This window comes from Linepithema humile, chromosome 3 (assembly GCF_040581485.1).
Source record: "Linepithema humile isolate Giens D197 chromosome 3, Lhum_UNIL_v1.0, whole genome shotgun sequence".
Lineage (NCBI taxonomy): Eukaryota > Metazoa > Arthropoda > Insecta > Hymenoptera > Formicidae > Linepithema > Linepithema humile.
This window is the reverse complement of record NC_090130.1, coordinates 12,674,903-12,690,925: the sequence shown is the minus strand read 5'-3', so window position 1 is coordinate 12,690,925 and position 16,023 is coordinate 12,674,903. Positions and strand designations below refer to the sequence as shown.

General features: G+C 45.4%; 1 protein-coding gene and 1 pseudogene across 1 annotated transcript; both read right to left on the bottom strand.

Annotated features, from left to right (window-relative positions):
* Positions 1 to 7,539: 7,539 nt before the first annotated feature.
* LOC136998950 (protein FAM200C-like) lies at positions 7,540 to 9,368 on the bottom strand (annotated as a pseudogene).
* Positions 9,369 to 12,980: 3,612 nt separating this feature from the next.
* On the bottom strand, positions 12,981 to 15,453 carry LOC136998949 (uncharacterized). Its single transcript, XM_067352336.1, has 3 exons — positions 15,400 to 15,453; positions 14,311 to 15,150; positions 12,981 to 14,102 (listed from the first exon to the last, which is right to left on the bottom strand). The coding sequence occupies exons 1-3, from the start codon at positions 15,451 to 15,453 to the stop codon at positions 12,981 to 12,983; spliced, it is 2,016 nt and encodes a 671-aa protein (XP_067208437.1).
* Positions 15,454 to 16,023: the final 570 nt, after the last annotated feature.

The following is a 16,023-nucleotide window of genomic DNA, read 5'->3' as shown; positions in this document are numbered from 1 at the left end:
AAGCACGGTCCCTTACGGACGAAAGCGGTGAAACAGCAAGACCAAAGATACTTAACCGCTGAGCGCGAATACGAAGCAAAACGCAGTAAACATTACAATTACGAAACAACGATTGAACAATTGACTTTCAACGAAGACGAAAGCAATATATAAGTATAAATAAATCAAAATAATATGCAAAAAACACTAGTTGTCTCGAAACACTGAATCCACCGTGGGCACCTCCGACGTCAATGAGGCAAAATTTTCAAAGTCCCAACGCGGCGTGTTGCTTTCGACGCACGCACCTACGGCGAGCGAAAAACGCGAAAACGCGCTCCAGCGGCGAACCACCGCCGCGGACGGACGCGCGTTGGTTCCGCAAGCGTTTCCGCGGTGGAATGGCGGGTCCTGGTGCGGCTACTTTTCCGCGATGCCGACTCGCGCCCGTCTACGCCAGTGTTCCGATTAAGGATCGGTTTGTTTGCGCATGTGCGGCCATACGACGTCAGTAAAGTGCTTCGTGCATATAAAAAGGGGCACCGTTACTCAGCTACATTTTAAGTAATAAAAATTTGTTTAATGTATTAAAAAAGAAAATATATATACATATATATGTATATGTACAAAAATAATTATATATATATAATTTAATTATTTTATAAATATTATTTATAATAAAAAGAATAAGAGGAAAAGGGGAAAAGAGTATATATATTCTTCAAATAGAACACTACCTAAATAAAATAAAATAATTTTATTTATAGCAGAAATATTAAAAAATACCGACATTTGTTGCTAGGGTAAGGAAAACTGTCAAACCCTTACCAGTATTTATACAACAAAAATATATGTTATTAATTAAAGAATAACTAAAATCTTAAATTGACAAAAAAAAACATTGCACAATATTATTGGCTTTCCTCAGGTACTTTCCTCAGGTACTTATGTATCATTAATCACATTTTATCACATGTGTTAATTATATAATATATATTATAAATAAAAAACTAATAATAAAATCCGAAAAATGCCGAACAATATTAATTATACATAACTAACATGCATAAAAGTCTTTGGCTAGATGTGTCAATCTATTATAAACAAAAAATAAATTATATTAAATAAATCAATAATATAAAACATTGCACTAATATTGCACATAAAAACAATAAATATTAAAATAAAAGTATATTAAGAGCCATCAGATAAATTGCTTGATTTTTCATATAAATTTAGCGGATTGTGTAATTTTAAATGTTCGGAATCAATTTCAAAATTTGTACAATTAATGCCTTCAGCCTGAAAACTCGATCGTATTATACAAATCGCGGAAACAGTTTCATTAGATAATTGATTTCTTTTTTTACATTTTATACTGCTAACCATTAAAAAAATTCGTTCCGCTTCGGCGTTAGAATGGGAAAAAGAAAGAACTGCTTCGACTAATGACTAAATTTGGAAACATTTTTTCCCCATTAAAGTTTTTAAATTCTAAAATTCTTTTCCACATGACATCGATTTCTAAAGAAGTTTGTGACGGTGCGGTTTCCCGTATGGGAGGTTTAGCGCGGATAAGCTGGCCGGTGCCAGGATTCAGAATGCGGAACGGGTAAGACTCCAAATAAGTAGGCGCGGTTAAGTCATAAACTTTGATATATTAACTTTCTTGATATATTAACTTTGATATACTAACTTTCTTATGTTTAATATATACAAAATGGTGTTCTGCCGTCGGGCTTAGTTCGGCCAAGCTAGGCAACAGATAGCGGTTAACGCACGCAGAAGAACACAAGTAATGGCTATAAGCGCAAAGGAAAGATATCGCAGAGAATAGTGGTCAACAATGAATAGCGGTAAGCGTAAGGTACCGTAGAAGAATACAAAGAATAGCGGTAAGCGCAAAGTACAGAATACAAAGAATAGCGGTAAACGTAAAATACCGTAAAGAATACAAAGAATAACGGTAAACGCAAAGTACAAAGAATAGCGGTAAGCGCAAAGTATTGTAAAGAATACAAAGAATACCGTACACAGAATAGCGGTGAGTGCGCGCGGTTGGAGGCCGGGAGCACCCGGCGGAGTCAGGGAGCGCCCTGGCTCGGATACGGAGATCGGTCGAGAACCGGGAGCACCCGGTAGAGTCAGGGAGCGCCTTGGCTCGGATAGCGGATAGGATTGGCTTCGAGATGTCACGCTCGAAGCCGGACGGGACTCTCTCGGTCTCGGCTGAGACCGGCCTTTTATACCCGGCACGGTGATCCCCACCCGTGACGGGCTCCCACCTAGCCGCCGTTCGGACGGGGTTCGGTCTCCGAACCTTTGACTATAGAAACCTGGACTGCTAGTCTCCGCCCCTTTGCCTATCTTCGCAATGCTAAAGAGATGTAATAAACATAGGTTAGGTTTTAGCTCCGCCTTTTGACCAAAAAGCGGTAAATTCAAACGTGTAATATGAGAACTTTGAATGGGAAAGATGTAGTAAACAAAAGAAAAAGCTTTTGAAGTAAATGTAATATCACAGTTTATGTTAAAATATTAATACTGCATTTTTATATACAGCTAAAACAATATTAATTATATATATTACTTATATAACTATATAATAAAAACTGTGTATAATTATTACTGACCTTTAAAAATAGTAATTTTAGTATTAGTATGACGAACAAAATTATCATGCAAGCGAAGAGTGGCAGTTTTTCCGTAATAATATAATTTAACATCTAAATATAATTTTATTATTAATTTAATCAATTCATATTTATGATTTTGAAGGAAATCAAGATCTTTGATATGAGAATCGAAATTTTTAAAAATATTATTTAGATTTAAGTGTCGCAAAACAGTGACAATCATTTTATTATACGCATTTTTTGATTGCAGTTCATTTTGTATTCTATATATATTATATATTTTCTCTGCGAATGTAGTGATTGTGAATGTATCTGTTCTAGGAAAGCGTAGACCACCACAAGACTTCCTCGCAATGAAATCTGAATGTGCTTCATCGCTCTCGTTTAGCAATATGAAGCAGGTTTCGCATGTTAATTTTTGTAAAACTCGCATTTCTACGAAACCGGCAATGTATAACGCGGCATGATTTGCACCTGAACCTGCTATAGAATAAAGTGATAAATAATCATCCACATTTTTGAGATTAAAAGGCTAGTTCGCTTCGCATGCTGTCGAAATTTTTTTAGCTGATGAGACAGTTAAGATGCTAGTAGTGTCGAGCGGCATGCAATTTGCCTGCGCTGATGATTTCACCTCGTTATGATATAATAGTCGTTTATACGACGACGTGAATTGTTTACAATTAGGATTATTGTTATAACCCCCCATAGCGCGGAAACAAGAAAACAATATTTCTAAATGATCTTGTGACATTTTGTATGATAAAATGTATTCCAAATATCCTGTTTCGACGTATTGCATGTACAATCTTCTCAAGTTTTGTAAGTCTATTATAAAGCCCAAAAACCCGGTTCTTATTTTACTTTTGATTACGAATTGTCCGGCAGGCTCCAATTTCAGCGCAGAAAAGTAATCGATTGCCTTATCAAAAAATTTAAACATTTCTGCCGCTGTATCTCGTTTTATTGGCTTTTTAAAACCATACGAGTACAAACTTCTGGAATTTAGACAGTCGAAAGCAATATTCACTATTCGACAGAACTTCACAGTAGCAGTGCATCCAACAAAATTAGCATTGCCATCTTCTGATAGCTGTTCTAAGGCAGCTGCACAGCTTTCACTTAAAGTTTGGGCAGCTAATTTGACGTTCATTTTGTTCTTGAACCAAAGTATGTGCTTCTTGGTAAGTTTATTGGCCAAATGGAAATTCCCATTTTCTTGCAGCTCAACTAACTTCTCCAAATATTCAAATTTTATGGAATTGCCGTCACTATTGTATAAAACACGTTTTGAAGCTAACGCATTTCTGAGTAATTTTAACATGTGAGCAGCATCCAATATTATATAAACATAATGATTGTCTGTTGGATGCAAGAAAAAGGGCTTTTCATTATAAACATCCGCTTTAAGAGCGTTGCACATGGTAATATTTGAAGCGAGTCCATCGAAAGTCATGGCAATAACTTTTACTCCAGATGTTGCCACAAATTCCAAGACTTTTTTCGTAATTTCCGTTCTTTCTTGGGAAGTCAGCGAATTTACGAAAAAATACGCTACCGGAATTTTCCATCTTTCATTAAGGCACGTTAGCATATACACCAAAGCATATTTCGCTACCGGCAGATTTTCTTGTTTATCAACTGGAAATCCACAATCGACATATCCGATGAACTTATTTTTGAATTTACTCCATTCGACTTGCTGGCGTATGGACATTTCGTCCGTCATTAAACAACCATATAGTTGCTTTGTAGTCTGGTCCACCTTCTTTTTCAAAATGTCAATGGCTTCATTAGTGAAGCCTGGCGAACAATTTGTGCTCCCATACCAAGCCCGAATTGTTGATGGAGCCGGTAAGTTGTTCTTGAAAACGTGCCTTATATACTTGTATGCTTTCGGGCTATAAAAATTTACTGTTAAAGCGAAAGCACGAAGTTCCGGCGAATATTGTCCATTGACTTTTCCTTTCTGCAGCTCCGCAAGTATCGTGTCTTCCTGTGTTGTTGCCTAAGTTAATGTTATAAACAGGGAAGAGTTTGATATTACAAACAGGAAAGAGTGTTATTAATACAATTTTATTAATTAATTATTCAACATACACAATTACTGACGTAAGTATACTTCAAAATTATCATGATTATTATTAATGTATACAAGGTATACAAGGATATATGAACAATTCAAAATTATACAATTCCTTATTTAATCTTGTTACAATATGATTAATTTAGTAATATTATGATTAACCCTCCAATTTTAAACCGTAAACGTCTAACAGACATCTAATAGATGTCTATTAGACTTGTATTCGACCTGTATTTCTCCCTGGGAATGATACATCATTTCCTACCTCTATAATTTCCGAAGCATTCTCTGAGAGGTCACATTTTTGTCGCAATTCACCTAATAGCTTTACCAAGCTTGCTATTTTCTTTTTATGACGAAATTCTTTAACCATCAATCTTTTCATACATTTATCTTTTGCCTTGCAAGCAGACTTCAGTAATCGAATGCAATGACTTTTCGTTTTTGGGGTCATTTGATCCACAGTTTCATCTTTAATATCTCCAGGATATCTGTAAATCTTTTTCGGAGTGCTCAATACATTACATGATAGGGTTGTCTCTGCTTTCTTTTCAGTTATCGAACTGCAAAAAAACATTGTTATTCATTTCAAGGTCCCCATAAAAAAAATATTAGGAAGAAAGATAAGAGAAGTAATATTGAATTTATATATTTTTTATTTAATTATGAATCTCTCTACCTCGTCCGTTGTGAATCATTCACAGACTCGGGATGCATTGATGTTTCATCGACTGCGATCCATTGATCAGCAATCACTTCTGGATTTGAGGATTCATTATTTGAATCTGTTTCTGTGGTTATAAAATTTTCACTTTCTGGATGCTTCGTCGACTGTGAGATGCAATCGTCAGTGACATCTGCATTTGAAAATTCATCACTCGAAGCTGGTAGTAACTGCATCATGCTATTTAAAATTATACATTTTAATTGATTGTAAAATATTTACAACTTAATACTACTCGCATTCAATTTTTAAGTCCCACATTATAGCGTCACAATAAAACTTTAAGATTTAAATATTGGTTAATGAAAACTAGAACATAAATTACTATAAATTATATTACCTTTGATTTTGAGCACGTGGAAATATAGTCGGCACTGCATTTAGTTTCAACCGAACCTGCGAATAGCCAATGCTTTCTAAACAATCGCTTGTAAAATGCAGTACGCAGATACGGCTATATTTTGGCAAATTTCGTACACTTTCTTGCCTGTTCTGAGTGGCTATAGCCTCGATCCACTTTTCTTTCAGCGCTGGATTATTGGGAAACCTACAGTCGCAACACAAGTATATAAATTAAATATATATATATATACATTACTTCCTCACAATAAAAACAACATTACGTTAAGTCAAACATTTCATCTACTCATTACAATATCTGGCGTTGAGATAAGAAAATACGTACAAATGAAAATAAAAACACTCGCAAACCAAAATTTTATGAAGTATTTTAAGTTAGAAAAACATGAGCTGAAACATACCCAAAAAATCGCAAACGCGTGTCGTTTTCCTCGTGTTGGCGCTTGTACTTTGTTGTGCTACACTTTTCTATAAAACAATATCGTCCCATATTCTCTTTATCTCTAAAAAATTACACAAGAGAAGTCTCAACGTCTCAGCTCGCTCAATGTTTTGATCACGGCTTTGGATCACGACGTTATGACAGGTTATGTCTGTGACGTCATGACACTTTAGTTCTTGGTATAGGGCCATGGTGGCGCTATTGCACATGTTTATTACAACTTTTTCTTGCTACTAGCAGTCCAGGTTTCTATAGTCAAAGCTCCGAACTGGCGGGTCGTCGGGATGACGCCTTAAGGCGTCGTCACAAGTTAACTCTTTTTTTTTCTTTATTATTAAAAACTGATGGTAAGATTCTCCATTCAGAAGCTAATTTAGTTATATCAATATGTTTTATACGCGTTGCAATAAAAGTTAAATCTTTAAATTTGACTCTAGCTTCGTCATAAAGAGCAATTTTCGGCTGTAAAAACATTAATTGTTGAAAAATAGAATCTTTGTACGGTTAACGTTTCAATATTTCGCGAACTGCAGTTAAGTAAAATTCTAAACAACTTAATTTAATTTTCCGCGCGCATTCTGAAGATAGTGTTTCTAAAAAACTTTCACATTCCGGTCTAACATATATATTATTAATATCTTGAATATTTCTTTTATCTTCTATATTTAAATCAATAATACATTCTAGAGCTTTCTAAAGCTTCTGGAATAATAAAATTTTGTGCTATTTTGCGATTAATTGTTGGCTATTTTCAAACAATGTATGAATTAAAACCTTACAAGATTGGAAAAGAGCATTAAAGTTATTTAAAAAATTCAAGGAATATTTTAAAAATAATAAATATGTTTTTATTGAATTATTATTTAATTCAGCGCTCGGAATTAGTTGCACATTTTGGGCCGATTCCCGAGACGACGCCTCCTATTCCCTCATTACCGCTCGGCCGCTGGCGGCCGAGTCGCCGATAGCTCTGGCGCAGAAGCGTTTTATATTAGAAATAGGCTGGATTGTTGAGGCACCTCTCAGAAAATAGTAATATTTTCTTTGCTACATAAATAATGTTTATTTTCATTAATAATTATATATATATATATTATGTATTAATAAAAATAAACATTATTTATGTAGTGAAAAAAATGTTACGATTTCCCGAAAGATGCCTAAACAATCCAGCCTTTTTCTAATATAAAACGCTCCTGAGCCAGAGCTATCGACGGCTCGGCCGCCAGCGGCCGCACGGTACTGGGGGAACAGGAGGCGTTGTCTCGGAAATCGGCCCGAAATGTGCAACTAATTCCGAGCGCTGATTTAATTAATTTAAAATAATTTCCGCAGATTTTAATTTATCTTCTACTACAGCCAAAACAAAATAATTTTTTAAAACATCCCAATTATCTAATAATCTTACAATGCATTTATGTAACACTAACCACCGAGTATTTGATAACTTTAAAATCTTGTTTCTTTCCACATTAAAAAAATCTTGAAATTCGTTCAAAATTGCACATCTCTTTGCACTACCTGAGATATAAGTACTAACTCCTCGAATTAAACTTTCGCACGACTCTGGAAGTTTTTCGCAAGCTTTACTTGCTACAAGCGCGGATGAATGGCAAATACAATTTAACATAACAAGATCCGGTACTTCTAATTTTAAGCGTGACATAAAAGAATTATTGCATCCAATCATCACATATGCATTATCACTTGCCATTCCGACTATATTTTTTAAAGGAATTTTTTTCTTTTTAAACGTACTTTTAAAAATTTCAAAAAGTTTGTTTGCGGAACAATTTGTTGCATCTATGGATAATAAATCTAACAATTGTGTAATTACTTTTTTAGTTACAGGTGAAACATATTGTACGAGAGTACACATAAGTTTTTTATCCAAAATATCAGTACTTTCATCTATTAATATCGAAAATCTACAATTTTGAATATTTTTGATAATTTTTTTAACTTCGCGTTTTGCAATAACTTGTGTTACTACTTTTGTACATTTATCTCGTGCCAGTGAAAGATCTGATACAACTTCAGGGATCATACAGATATCTTTTCATAATGGAATTAAGTGATCTGCGGAGTAAAAAACAATATTGTGTTCTGCAAAAAATGCTGCTAATTTTATCTCGGCGCGTTTTACTTTATCTTTATGCGAAAGAGTAACTGTACTATTAGCCGCGTCTGAAAAATCAATGTCTAAATTTTTTGAATTTATTTGTTTTATATGTTGGACCGATTGTGAATGTTCAATTAAATTAGATTTACAACATCTGATTTTATTACATGCAATACACAAAGCTTTCTCTTGTGTAGAATGTAGAGTCAACCATCCTTTAAAAATATTTTCATCTAGCCAAGATGATTGAAATTTTTGGACTCTGTTTTTTGGCATTATTTTTTGTATCGGACTCCATGCTTCTAATTAATAAATACAAAAGCCTTACCTTATTTATATCTTCCTAACCTCCTCCTGTCAAAAGTCCCGCGTGAGGTCCTGCACACGACATGTGTCGGCACTGCATTTCTATCGCCGCGCATGCGCAAAGCCATATATACGCTAAGCAGCCGGTCCCTAATCGGAACACTGGTTCACGCCGACATCTTCGGGCGCGTCGGGGACGAAAATTTTCAAAGTCCCAACGCGGCGTGTTGCTTTCGCATATCACACTTTATGTCGACCAGCGGCGTGTTGCTTTCGCATCCCGCGTGACTAAGTCCACGAGCGGCGTGTTGCTTTTGCAGTCTCTATGCGTACTGAACATCGAGATCAAGCCTGCTTTTGCCCTTTTGCTCTACGCGAGGTTTCTGTCCTCGCTGAGCTGGCCTTAGGACACCTGCGTTATTCTTTGACAGATGTACCGCCCCAGTCAAACTCCCCGCCTGGCAGTGTCCTTGAATCGGATCACGCGGGAGTATTAACGGCGATCGGCCGAGGCCTCACGCCACTCTGACACGCTTGGCTCTAGAACACCGTGACCGCCGGGGCACGAAACCCTCGGGGCACGCGCTCCGCTCAACCGAGTAAGTAAGGAAACGATAAAAGTAGTGGTATTTCACCGGCGATGTTGCCATCTCCCACTTATGCTACACCTCTCATGTCTCCTTACAGTGCCAGACTTTTTTTTTTGGTGAGGCAGGGGAAATCCTTTATGGATACCCACGAGTTCCGGGGGGAGACTCGTGGGTTATGTGGGAATCACCTGGGAAGGAGTCCCAGGCATACCCACTAAAACCCCTGCCGGTAGCCATCCTAGGCCATTTAAAGAGAGAGAGGGAGAGATATCACCATGGGTATTCGTCTCACCCTCTCTCAGGCTTGACCGTTTTCCCGGTCTCTTTTCGGAGAGGGAGGGGTATTTGGTTTCCCTCCCTCTCAATTGCTTTCCTTTCCGGGAAAGGTCGGGCTACCACGACCTTTCCCCGCCCTCCCGTGTTTTGTTGGGGGGCTGAGGTCAGTCAAGAGTCCCCGCTCTCAACTGACCCCCCGCCAGAGGGGGGATTTTTCCCCCTCCTCCAGCCATCCAAGTTGGAGGAGGCCCTTTAGCCCCCTCGAGGGTAATCCCCCCTCGGGTCCTTGGTGAGTTTCACCACCCGGGGGGGAGAGCCCTGTTGTAACTTGCCCCCTAGGGGCGGGGGGTTATGTTGTCGGTGTTTGTGGGGGAGGAGCTTTATCTCCCCCCACCGCTTCCCCCCTTCTTTCCCTCTCCGCCTCCTCCTTTTGCGACATAACTTTGTCGCAGAAGGAGGAGACAGCTCTCCATTTGTCCTCTCCCTCCAGCATAGTTCTAACTAATACTGAGAGAGAGAGGTCTCCGCCGACCACTGCGGTCAGAACCCGACGCTCCTCATCCCATGCATTACATTCCTGAAGAGTGTGTTGCGCCGAGTCCAGACCGGCCGCACAGTGGTGGCACTCGGTCGTGTACTCCCTGCCGATCCTGCACAGGTAGTCACCAAAGCAACCATGCCCGGTGAGTACCTGTGTCAGGTGGAACCCAATTCTGCCCATTTGGGGAGACATGGGTGGATGGCCTGGGTGGTCCATCTGCCCGCCTTGGAGCCAATCAAGGAGGCCTGCCACGCCTCCATGGCTCTTTGGCGGGCATTCGTCCTTATTCTGGCCACGGCTCGTGGTGCGAGGCGGGCACTCCCGCGCCGGTCTGGGTCCCTCGTACGCCGATATACTTCAGCGTACGAGTTTGCCAGGAACTCGGCTGGGAGGAGGCCCGCCAGAGCCGTGGCCGCCGCAAACGACGTCGTGCAGTAGGCCCTGATCGTCCTAATGGCCAGTCGGCGCTGTTGTCGATGAAGTATCATCAATATGCGCCGGCTGGCCTCTGCCTTGTCGGCCCAGACCGGTGCACCATACAGGTACAGCGACTGCACGACGTTCGTGTAGAGTCTCCTGATTCTGTTACACGGACCACTCAGGTTCGGAAGGAGGCGGCTTAACGCATTCGCCATCCTATCCGCTTTGGGGGCTATCCCAGCAAAGTGCTGCTCAAACCCCCAAAGTCCATCCAGGGTGAGACCCAGATATTTCATCTGGGTCCCCACCCTGACGCGGAATTCCCCTACCCAAATCTGGGAAGGGGGAGGCCGTCCCAAGGCCCTGTCGTAAAAGTACAGGGCCTCCGTCTTTTGTGGGGCGACCTCGAGCCCCATGGCTCTGATGGAGTACACGACCGCCCGGGTAGTAGCATTCGCCGCATCCCGGGCTTTCCTCCATGTCTTCCCCCGGACTACCACCAGCGTGTCGTCTGCATAACACAGCAGACGACAGCCCGGGGGAAGCGCCGTGCGGAGCACTCTGTCATATGCGAGGTTCCACAATAGGGGGCCAAGTACTGACCCCTGTGGAACCTCGCAGCAGACCGCCCTCCGGCTTACCCGCTCCAGCTGGTCTTTCTGCTGGAGCGTCCTGTCGCGGAAATAATCCCAAAGGACCTCCCGTATATATGGGGGAAGGCCATAATAATTCATGGCCTCCCCCACGTGTTCCCAGGAGAGGGAATTAAAGGCGTTGACGATGTCTAGTGACACCGCCAACGCCACGTCTCCCTCCCCCACAATCTGGTCCGAGAGGGCCCGCAGATGCACGATCGCATCTGTTGTGGATTGACCCTCTCGGAACCCAAACTGGTCCTCTGAAAGATTGGGATCATCCCGCGACAGGTGCTGGACGATTCGGCCGGCAACGATTCTTTCGAACAATTTACCGACCTCGTCCAGCAGGCAAATCGGCCTGTAAGCCGGGGGTTGCTCCGCCGGCTTCCCCTCCTTGCGAAGCAGCACCAAGTTTGCTGTCTTCCACAAGGAGGGGAAGGCGCCCGTCCTGAGGCATGCGTTATACATCCTTCTCAGGCGGGCACCCACCACTCCAAAGGCCAAGGCCCATACTCTCCCGGGTACCCCGTCCGGGCCTGGAGCTTTTCTTGCCGCCCCAAACCTTTTAGACGCCTCGGAGAGCTCCCTCTCAGATATCTTCAAATCCCCGGACCAGGGGGGGGATCCCCTCTAGGGGGGATATGGGTGTCCCAGATTGGGAAAAGTTCCCCCACCACCTGACCGAGGAACTCGGGATCCAGCGTCTCCGAGATTGGGGGCGCCGATGAGGGCGCCTGGTCTCAATCTGTTGAGTACCAGTCGGTACGGACGCCCCCAAGGGTCCCGGTCGAGCTCCGCCAGTAGCTCTTCCCAGGCCTTGGCCTTGGCCCTGCCGATTGCTGTCCGCAGAGAGCACTTTGCGGCCAAGTACTCTCCGCTCGCATCGGCAGTTTCTTCTTCATCCCCACCCGCCCTTCGTCGGGCCCTGAGGAGATCGCGCCTTGTGGCGTTTGCGCTCCTGCGCAAATCTGCAATCTCCTCAGTCCACCAATACTTGGCCCGGCGAGGGGCGGGCCTTGATCGGGGCATGGCCATATCGCACATGCGCTCGGCCATGGCCCCGATCTTCTCGGCTTCCGCCTCGGTGTCCACGAGGTCGGAGAAGTCCGACCACGCCTCCACCGAGGCTGCCGCCATCAACTTGTCCTGGTTTAATTGGGCCAGGGCCCATCTTCTAGGGGGTTTATTGCCCCTTTGTAGTTGGCGGCGGATCAGCACTTCCCGGGGGGTAACGTTCAGAACCATCTCTATATGGAGATGGTCCGATAGGGACTCTCGGTCCATCACCCCCCAGGTCCTCACCAACTGCGCCGCCCGGGGGAAAGCCCATGTCAAATCGACAATAGACTCCCCCCGGGGATGGACGCATGTGCTGTCTGACCTTCTGTTTTGTAGCAGGAGGCCCAGCCCCGCCGCCCAATCCCAAACGGCCTCACCTCTAATGTTGGTGTACCGGGAACCCCACTCCTGATGCCAGGCGTTGAAATTCCCGGCCACCAACACCGGGTGGGGGAGGCATCGGCGAATGCCGTCCCCCATCTCCCGCAGTTGCTCCAAAAATTCGAGGTGAGGCCTCCTTGGGGAGGCATAAACCCCCACCACTCTGAAGGCACCCCACCGCGCCATAACAAATCCCCTTTCCCTTTCCACTAGGGTAATGGGGGGGGGAGCGCGGGGAGTGCCTCCTTACGATGACGACGGAACCGTCCGAGGCCGATACCCAATTAGGGTCGGAGTCCCGGACCCGATACGGCTCCGCCGCCACTCCCAGTCCTGCATCACGCTCGTCCAGGTCCGATAGGAACAGGTCCTGGGCCCGGCGAGCGTGATTCAGGTTGGCCTGGAGGAGTTTTGTGGACATTATCGGTTCTGTAGAACCTGTCCATCCTCCAGGCCAATTCTTCCCTTTTCTTCAGTGGCAGCCGGTGTTGGGTCCACTTCCATCTCCTCGGTGGGAGGGTTGGTTTCTCCCATGATGGGTGGCACCGCCGCTGCCACCTTTTTTCCCTCCTTTGAAGGGGGGGGGGTGGAAGCCTTTTTTGCTTCCCCCTCCCTCTTCTTCTTATCTCCTTTAGGGGGCTTGCACAATGGCCCCCCCATACGGTGGGAGGCCGGGAGTCCCGCGTCCCTGCACACGGCGCAATTTGCCGGCGCCGTACATGACCGGGCTTCATGCCCCCGCACTCCGCAGCGGTAGCACAGATCGCTTCGGTCTACGTCTGTGCTGGGACATTTTGCCCTCACGTGCCCCCTCTCCAAGCATTTAAAGCATTGGAAAGGGCGCGCCTCCAATAGCTCTACTTGGGCTTTGAAAAACCCATCCATTATTATGTGTCCCCCCTGGGCAATTTTATTAGCTGCCTTGAGGGGACACTTCACCCAGGCCGTGATTGGGCCTCTGGGGATCTGGGAGGTTTTTATGTCTTCCACCTTAATTTCGGTGAGGGAACATTCTCCCATCTCCGCCACTGCCTTGGCAACGCCCTCTGCGGTTGTTGACGGCGCCAGACCCCGGATGCGGATCTCACTCATTATTTGGGGTCGATTGATCCGCACCTCAGGGTTATCCGCGAGCAAACTGCGCATCCTTTGCGCCAGTTTGTCCGCGCACTCCTGTTTGTTTGGGCCCTTTATTTGCAGGATACACGCACCCGTTTGGCCCGGTTTGTATTCCAACGGGGGGATACCCATCTCCTTTATAGAGATCTCCTTCGTGATCCTTCTCATCACCTCTGAATACTGTCCCTCTGGACACGTGACAGAGATCGCAGCGGTGTTGGGCACCTTTCTTTTCTTTTTCTTTTTCCCCCTCTCTCCCCCCGTGCCCGGTTTAGGTAGGGGGGAAGAGGATTTAGGGGTGGTTTTAGAGGCCTCCTTGGCGCCCTTCGTCGTCGTTGTGGTGGGAAGAAAAGGGGTCTCCTTCTTTTTCTTTTTTCTTCCCGTTGACCACCTCTCGGGTGGTGATATCTGCTGCTGCCGCTGCTGTTGCTCGCAGACAGCGATGGTTGTAATGGTCTTTCCTCCGGGGGGATTGATTGCCCCGGCTTTGCAGTCGGGGTTTTTTTCCCCCCTTAGGGGGGGGGGAAGGGTCGGCAGTGGGCTGTTGCACGGCGACGAACTGCGTCGGTCCCTTCCCCTTCTTTCCCTTCTCCCTCTTTGAGTCCCCGGCTGGGGGAACCACCCTCTTTACGGAGGGTGGACCCATACTGCCAGGGGGTTTGGAGAGAGGGGGGTTAGGCAAGGAGGAGTGGGAGGATGAGGAGGAGGAGGAAGGAAGCTTCCCCTCTATGAGCTCCCTCATATGTTTTATTTCCTTTCTCATTTCTCTCCTTTCTCTCCTCATCTCCTCTTTTATCTGCCCCATCGCTGCCTGCACTATGGCGGCCGTTGATTCATCCCCACGCAGGAGGATGTTGCTGGTGATTATCGGGAGGGGGGGGTCCTCCAGCCTCTTAATGTTCCCCAATAGCGAGGGTCTATTCGCCGGGTGGTCTTCAAGATCCTCCCTCGTGATGACGGGAGGGAGTACCACGGGTTGAGTCTCCATAGGTTCGCCCTTGGGGTTCTCCTCTTCTGGATTTTCCTCCCTTACGACCCTGGACCTGAATCGAGTAGTGCAGGGGGAGGGAGGAGGGGAGGTTCTGTTCCTCTCCTCGATCTGCCTGCGGAGGTTGTCATTCTCCTCCTTCATGCGGCGGTTTGCTGCGAGGAGTTCCTCCGTATTGGCGTTGGCAGGGGAGGGGGCCCTTCCCGCCATAGGGTCAAAATACCCTTTTTCCGTCCTTGCCGCCAGTGTTGTGGCTCCCGCACTGAGTGAGGAGGCCGCCTCACAAAGGCGACTTGCGAGATCTCCTCTGAGGCCCTTCGAGACCCCCGCGACCGCGAGAATTGCCTCTGAGCTCTTCTCGAGGTCGTTCAGGATATCCTGAACTTGTTTGGTCTCGAATTCAGCGATCTTTTTATTGACCCTCGCTGGTGCTTCCAGTAGCGACCTGTCGTCCTGTCTATCGCAAAGTGAGGGTTGTTGATCCTATCGGAGAGCTTTTGATGTTGCTCTTCCACCCTCTCGGCCTCCCTCTCCCTCATTTTGCGGGAGGTAAATTGCCCGGTGTGACTGGGATCAATGGCGGGTCGTCCCCTCCGGTCTTCTTTTCTGACCCGGTTTTTCAGGGCCTCCTCCTCTCCAGACGAGAGTTCGTCCTTTGCCTGACCCGGCTTCTTCCTTTTTTTCTCCTCCGAGGAAGGGTCAGGGGAGTGGCGGCGGTATTCTCCACTCTACGTCTCTTCGTTCCGGCAGACGAGATGATTGACCGGGTGTCGTCGTCGTCCTCATCACTGAGGACAATGGAGGCCACTAGTCTGTGGCTGTCCTCTGACCCCGCCTGGGAAGAACAACTCTGTCCTCTCGGTGATCCCGCTCGAGATGATCCTCGTGAGGATACCGAGGTGCCCACCGAGGTGCCTTTGCGGGACCTTGGACAGGGTTTGTTGGTGGAAAGGGGAAGAGAGAAGGATAAATTCCCTCCCGTTTCCCTCCCCTCCATCTCGTCGTCTGAGTCCCCGCCCCCTCTTAGTCTCAGAACCGAGACCTGAGGTGGGGCGCCTGACTCGTAAGACACCTCTCGTGTCTCCTGTCTCTCGACAAAGAGACCTGGTCCCGTTTGCACGGGATGTACCTCCCTACCTACGTCAAAATAATAGTGATACATTTTTGGTTTGAACCCCACGACCCATCACGGCTCCGCCGACCGGGCGTGCCCCGTTACCCCCGAGTTCCCCCGGGGAGTCGGCATATGGCTCTGGCACCGGAAAAAATCATCCGGTGCACGGGCCTCCAGCCCCCTACTCACCCCTAGACTACCTAAGGGTTTTCGAGAGTCCCACATCTCCGATCTGTGGGCAC

What these genes read in the sequence shown, in the direction of transcription:
- LOC136998949 (XM_067352336.1), bottom strand. Translation starts at nt 15,453, where the DNA reads ATGAGGACGACGACGACACCCGGTCAATCATCTCGTCTGCCGGAACGA. An exon ending in GTCTGCCGGAACGAAGAGAC is followed by an intron (nt 15,151 to 15,399) that starts GTAGAGTGGAGA and finishes GCTCTCCGATAG; the next exon opens with GATCAACAACCCTCACTTTG. An exon ending in GCAGTATGGGTCCACCCTCC is followed by an intron (nt 14,103 to 14,310) that starts GTAAAGAGGGTG and finishes TGCGAGCAACAG; the next exon opens with CAGCGGCAGCAGCAGATATC.